The sequence below is a fragment of the Trichomycterus rosablanca genome, chromosome 27 (assembly GCF_030014385.1).
Source record: "Trichomycterus rosablanca isolate fTriRos1 chromosome 27, fTriRos1.hap1, whole genome shotgun sequence".
Taxonomy (NCBI): domain Eukaryota; kingdom Metazoa; phylum Chordata; class Actinopteri; order Siluriformes; family Trichomycteridae; genus Trichomycterus; species Trichomycterus rosablanca.
In genome coordinates, this window is record NC_086014.1 from 8,017,297 (window position 1) to 8,023,785 (window position 6,489).

Sequence of the window (6,489 nt, forward strand, 5' to 3'; positions counted from 1 at the left end):
ATACAACAGTGAATGCAACATTGAACGATTATCATGGATTTAGAGGTGTCATTGTGTGGAAGCCTTTCTGCTGCTGGTACTGAACTGCTTCACTGTGCAAAGTATTAATTAATTATTTGGTTAATGTTTTGGAGTGCAGAAGATATCACAGAAATGCTTGCTTTTCACAGAATATTATGTAGAAAAGAACAATCAAATTTGCTCCTGCCACAAAGTGGCTATTGGGCTCATGTTTTGGCCTGGTTAAAGTCCTGATATGAACCCTATAATTAATATTTTTTCTCACATTAAACTAACAGGAAACCATTTTCAACTACCAACTACTCATCAGCTGTTCGAAGCCATGAAGTGGAAAAACTCTTCTTTTTATAAAAAGCTGTCTTAAACATATAAGGCATTCAAAGGAAAAGGCTATCCTATACTAAGTTACTTTATATATTGTTCAATTCCTAACCTATTATTTGCTATTGAGACTGGTAAAAGCTTTATCATTTGCAATTTGGCCAATTACTCATTGTGAGTATATGATTACTGACAGTAGCTTATCTGTTCCTTTTTACACTATTCTACTCCTTTTTATCCCATCTATAAATGTAAATCGATAAACTTTCTATAAACTTTCAAATAACATTTGGTGGTGTTGAACTTATTTTTGGTTTGGTGTTTTATTCTCCATCCATCATTCACACTAAGGTTTTTTTTTTTAAAACACTGCTGTACCCGATATGTATATACCAGTACAACACTGTCATATTAATCAAGTTAATGTGATTACAGTGCTCACCAACTAAATAATATTTTAGTTTTGAAAGGGGTTATTGCTGGAGATGAGTGACAAAGTGAACAACATATGGGTTTTATTAAATATTTAATAATAATAATAATATTAAATTAAGATCAACAACAGCATTCTTAAATGTTGAAGCTAAATAGATTTCATTCAGGGTAAGTATTCTTTAATATGCCCAGTCATAGCACTTAGAAACCTTCCTGAATTCCCATCTTTGTCCCTGTATGTGTATGCATGTGTATGTTAGCATTAGAGCAACAAAAAGATGCCTGATTATTCTTTAATACCTTCGTTCCCTAGTACCTTTCTATAACTCTTTGTTTATTTATGTATGTATTTATTTATTTTTTGTTAGAAATGACTTTTGCATCAACTGCTCTCATGCAGGACTATAGCCATAGAAATACAGAGTTTAGTGATGATGAAACAAGTGGGGAGGAAAAGCAAACAGACGATGATGAGGAGGAGGAGTCTGATCAAGAAGCAAAACAACATGAAAAGAAAGAAGATATAAAAAAGCTGAATGAAAGAGCAGAAAAGCAAGATACCAATATAATTCAACCACTGAGTCAGGTGATCTGAAAACTTAAAAATATGTATATAATGTAAAATAATGTAGTTATTATACTTAACACTTGTTTTTCTTTAGTTTCACGCTTCATCTTAATTAGGAATGCAGTGGGTCTGATGCCTAACTAAAAACAATGAACACAAGACGGAATTACACCCTGGACAAGCACCAAATTGCAGTGCAACACTTACACTCCCTCACCCATAGTGGCAATTTGGGGGATGGTAGGAAACCAAAATAGCTTGGCATTCACAGCTACCCTACCCATATTAAACAAGGGTTCCTTGTCCAACATCAGTGCGTGAAATTACAAATGATTGTTTGGACCAAACTGGTACAGCTTCCTACAAACACCATTATAAAATCTTGTGCCTTCTCATAAAAGTGGAAGCTTTTATTACCACAAAGTGAGTGATTTTGGAATAGGATGTCTAATAGCAGAGTGACTTGCTGAGTAGCACTGTTGCCTAATAGAAAGAAGGTCCTTGGTTCAATTCCTAGGTGGAAGGGTCTTGGTTATTTTCTGTGTGGAGTTTGCATGTTCTTACCTTTTGGCTGGTAATTTGTACCCACCATAACCCTGAATAGGATAAAATGGTGGTAAAACAGACTTAATTAATTAAATTAAATGAAATTAAATTAGACTGAATTAATGAATGAATGTCTAATGCACTTATGGGCAGATGTCCACATACTTTTGGCCACATAGTGTACATTTTTGTAAATTGAAATAAAATATTATGTATTCAACCGCAAGAAGTATGATGAACCAAAAAAATCGAAAAATACTGGATCCGGAACTAATTTGAAAATATTCATAATATTTACACTGATTAGGCATAACATTATGTTTGTTTCTACATTCACTGTCCATTTTATCAGATCCACTTACCATATAGAAGCACTTTGTGGTTCTACAATTACTGTTTCTCTACATACTAACACACAACCCCCATGTCAGTGTCACTGCAGTGCTGAGAATGACCCACCACCCAAATAATACCTACTCTGAAGTGGTCCTGACCATTGAAGAACAGCATGAAAGCAGACTAAAAAAGTATGTAGAGAAACAGATGGACTACAGTCAGTAATTGTAGAACTACAAAGTGCTTCTATATGGTAAGTGGAGCTGATAAAATAAACAGTGAGTGTAGAAACAAGGAGGTGGTCATAATGTTATGCCTGATCGGTGTATGTGCTGCAGTAGAGCAGTAGGTGAATGATGCATATCTTAGCCCTCACCCTCAGGAGTTGGTAGCTGGCATGTGATCAGGTCTTTTAGTAGGTGGGAACATACAGACAGGTCACAAATGAAACCTAAATAAATGAGTGGGCAAACATATTGAGTGCATATGCTAGAAAATAATTTTGCTGCAAAGGTTTTTACCTTCATTTATTTAAGAAACAGCCAAAATAATAAAAGAACATGTAGAAAATAAAGCATAAATGGGCATGCTGTTTTAGGAAACCAACTGACAATGTGGTGGTATGACTTGCACCACCCTCAGCCTGAAGTAAGATGAAAGTGTGTACATGTAGGGTTGAGGATGCCTAGTATATTTATAGATTCTGTATTAGGTTCAGATATTAGGTTTAGAAAAATGTGTCTTGTTTAAATCAATATAGACTTTAAAACAGTTGTTGGGTGGCTTTACCGTATTTACAATATTACTTAAAGATCTGTTTGATGCAGGAAAATAAAGACACTAAAGAAGGAACTGAAGTTGTTGGTCCAATTGAAGGTAGGTTTAAAGTTTACCTTCTTCATTTACTTCTATACTCTTATAATCTACTGTACAGTATAAACAGAACATATAGCTTAATTTTATTTAATACAAATTTTAAAAAGATTAAGAAATCTTTTGATATTTACAGATTCTGAGGAAAAGAACACTACTTGTCCACTTACAGAAAAAAAGCCACAACACCAAAGTGAAACCAGGGAAGAGAAACCAAAGCGTCTCTTTGGATCCAACAGCAGGGTATACATTTAAAATGGTTCCTTACCACAGACACTGCTGACTGCTGCTTTTGTCACATACTTTTTGTTTAGAGTGTAACTACAGTCACTAGGCCAAAGGCTCACTTCATCTAATACAATTGGACAGACTTGTTGGGCCACACTAACATGGATGAAATACCTAGGCTCATCTAATTGCTTACTTGAAAGAAGAAATCCTTATTCACACATATATGTACAGCTCTAATGCAAGAAAATTTGAAAATAATCATTTAGCATTTAGGACTGTTATGGTGCTCTGTAGCACTGGACTAGCACCTTTTCTGTGAATCCTGTTGATTTTTGGCCAGCCTATCAATTTAGATTTTCATTAGGGGGTAAAACACACTTAATTAAAACATGCCTTACAATCTGATTTCTTATAATCGGACTATGTTAGTAAGATTGTGGTCAGAGCTTTGTGCAGGCCACTAAAGTTCCTCCATGCCTAAATTTTCAAATCAAGTTTTTTTGGACCCCATTTTGTACACAGGGCCATAGTCATGCTAGTTTGAATCAGCTCATGAAAAAGTACAAGGCACAGTGGTCTCTTGCCAAGGTCAGACGAAAAAACAAACTGTCACCTCATCAAAAGATCTGGTGTACATTGTCACTGCATCTTGCTTCAAATCCCTATTAACATCATCAGTTAATAATCCTCCATAATTGTTGCTGGATTGATTGCATTACTAAGCAGCACCCCTAAGCGAGCCAATTCTGCTTATAACAAATATTACTGTAGTTTTGCTGTAAAGGTTTGGTCACAAAATTTTACCGCTCAACAGGCTTGCCTTGAGAATCACAGAAAACCTTTTGGTTTGTTATACATTGATGGAAATGTAAATACAATACTATGAAGGTGGTTATCTACCCACTGATGTTCCATGAGCTGCAGTTCAAAAGATTGTGGTGGGTGGCTTTATGTTCTCAAGGGAAGCATGTTAGTCCTCCCTTTCTTGGGTGGGACTGGGTAAAGCAGACTGGGTAAATACTGAACTGGTTGTTTTTAAAAAGTTAAAAAGTTGTTAAAAAGACTAGAATGTTACTCTTTTTTATTTGTATAGATCTCTCTTTTCAAGTGGAGATCTTCCACCAAAGAGAAGCAAGAGAAAGATAAAGAAGAAGCCTCAGTGGTGAGTGATGCAGCAGAGAAACCTTCTAGCTTGGACAGTGAAGATCTGGACAACAGCAACAGCATTAAAGCCACTGGTCTTCAGCCACTCCGATCCCATTCAGCCACTTGTACTTTGCTTTGATAAACATGATCAATCAAGTGTAGTGTTTTCTTGCTTCAACACACTCTGATTGATCAGATGTAAGTCTTTGCAGTTGGTGGTAAGAACAACAAAACAAAACATTCAGGGATGGTTTAGGTCTGGACCAAGACGATCTTAAGACATCTTGATCTTCATCATGAAAGGTAGGACGATGGCAGAACCCTTTTTAACAAGACAACTTTTAGTAACATTGTCTTAATTAACACTAACAGCCGTAACGTGCCTCGTAAAGCAAACTACACAAAAACACAGGTTTCAGTTACAGAAGATCTAAGAGGAGTATATCAATTATGGTTCTTAAATGTTTTTTGTCAAAAAATGCAGTTTTGTGATAGCAAGTGATTTACTTGTGTAGCATGTGTATCATAAAATGTAAATGTTATTAATGTTTATTAATTTCTTTTTAATGCACCCTTGCACTTTTGACCATTTCCAAATGAACTGGTTTTCTGCTGTAACATTTCTTTGTCAGTGGTCATAAGACTTTTCTTATATTCTTTCCCACTTTATTAAATGTGTAAATGAATATACTGGACCTAATTTGTTGTATTTATTAATTTATTAATTTATTGAATTGCATTTGCACTATTGCTGTTTAAACTGTTTTGATTTACATATTGTATACTGTCAACTTTAAGTCAAGTCAACTTTATTTATATAGCGCTTTTTACAATAGACATTGTCTCAAAGCAACTTTACAAAATCCAGGACCAACAGATACAAAAACCCCTGTTGAGCAAGCCGAGGGCGACTGTGGCAAGGAAAAACTCCCTGAAAATTACAGGAAGAAACCTTGAGAGGAACCAGACTCAGCAGGGCCCATCCTTCTTGGGTGGCCTGGAGGATACTTTAAATAAATACACGATTTACACAAATCATACAAACACAGAATTAAATGATCTAAAAGTCATAACTGGTAATAAATAGATAAATAAACAATTAAATAATAATAGAGTTGTTATCCGCTCTAGTCTTCAATAAAGTCTGTAGTGATTTCTTGTCGTTGCAATTACTCCATACCCGTCACATCTGACAGGAGCAGCATCGTTGTCCCGGCAGTCTCGACTTTAATCCTTAACCTCGGCGGGTAAACAGGTTTCCATCAGAATGCCCTCGGGGTAAAACAACAGAGAATGTAGTTAATAATGTACAATGCTAGTTGACAAACAGTCAAACCGTCACCAAACCTGAGTGATCGGACAAGAGAGGCAGAACGACAGCAACCCAACATCCCTGATCACCACAAGTTTCTATGACCAAGAACCCCCAAGCTCTGCGCCTTTGTCTATACTAATCAAAAGCCTGAGAAAATAAATATGTTTTCAGTCTAGACTTAAACATTGAGACTGTGTCCGAATCCCGAATAGAGGCAGGAAGATTATTCCAGAGTTGTGGAGCTTTGTAAGAAAACGCTCTTCCACCAGCCGTGATCTTTTTAATTTTAGGAACTATAAGTAACCCTGCATCTTGTGAACGAAGTGGACGCGCTGGGCTGTAGTGATTAATAAGTTCACTCAGATACTGTGGAGCCAGACCATGTAGCGCTTTATAAGTTAGTAAAAGTATTTTGTAATCAATGCGAAATTTAACTGGCAGCCAGTGTAGAGATGATAGAACAGGAGTAATATGGTCAAATTTTTTAGTTCTAGTTAGCACTCGAGCTGCTGCATTTTGAACTAATTGGAGTTTGTTTAAGGATCTACCAGAGCATCCAGTTAGAAGAGCATTACAATAATCTAACCGAGAAGTTATAAACGCATGGATCAGTTTTTCGGCGTCATTAACAGATAGTATATTTCTTATTTTAGAAATGTTACGCAAATGATAGAAAGCAACTCTAGTAATATTATTA

General features: G+C 35.8%; 1 protein-coding gene across 1 annotated transcript; it reads left to right on the forward strand.

Moving 5' to 3' along the window:
• Positions 1-1,149: 1,149 nt before the first annotated feature.
• Positions 1,150-5,163, forward strand: LOC134304196 (mitotic apparatus protein p62-like). The gene is made up of 4 exons (XM_062989782.1): positions 1,150-1,363; positions 3,055-3,103; positions 3,237-3,343; positions 4,425-5,163. Exons 1-4 carry the CDS (start codon positions 1,172-1,174, stop codon positions 4,614-4,616), a joined length of 540 nt encoding a protein of 179 aa, XP_062845852.1. The 5' UTR covers positions 1,150-1,171; the 3' UTR covers positions 4,617-5,163.
• Positions 5,164-6,489: the final 1,326 nt, after the last annotated feature.

What these genes read in the sequence shown, in the direction of transcription:
- LOC134304196 (XM_062989782.1), top strand. Translation starts at nt 1,172, where the DNA reads ATGCAGGACTATAGCCATAGAAATACAGAGTTTAGTGATGATGAAACA. An exon ending in AGTTGTTGGTCCAATTGAAG is followed by an intron (nt 3,104 to 3,236) that starts GTAGGTTTAAAG and finishes TGATATTTACAG; the next exon opens with ATTCTGAGGAAAAGAACACT. An exon ending in TCTTTGGATCCAACAGCAGG is followed by an intron (nt 3,344 to 4,424) that starts GTATACATTTAA and finishes TTATTTGTATAG; the next exon opens with ATCTCTCTTTTCAAGTGGAG.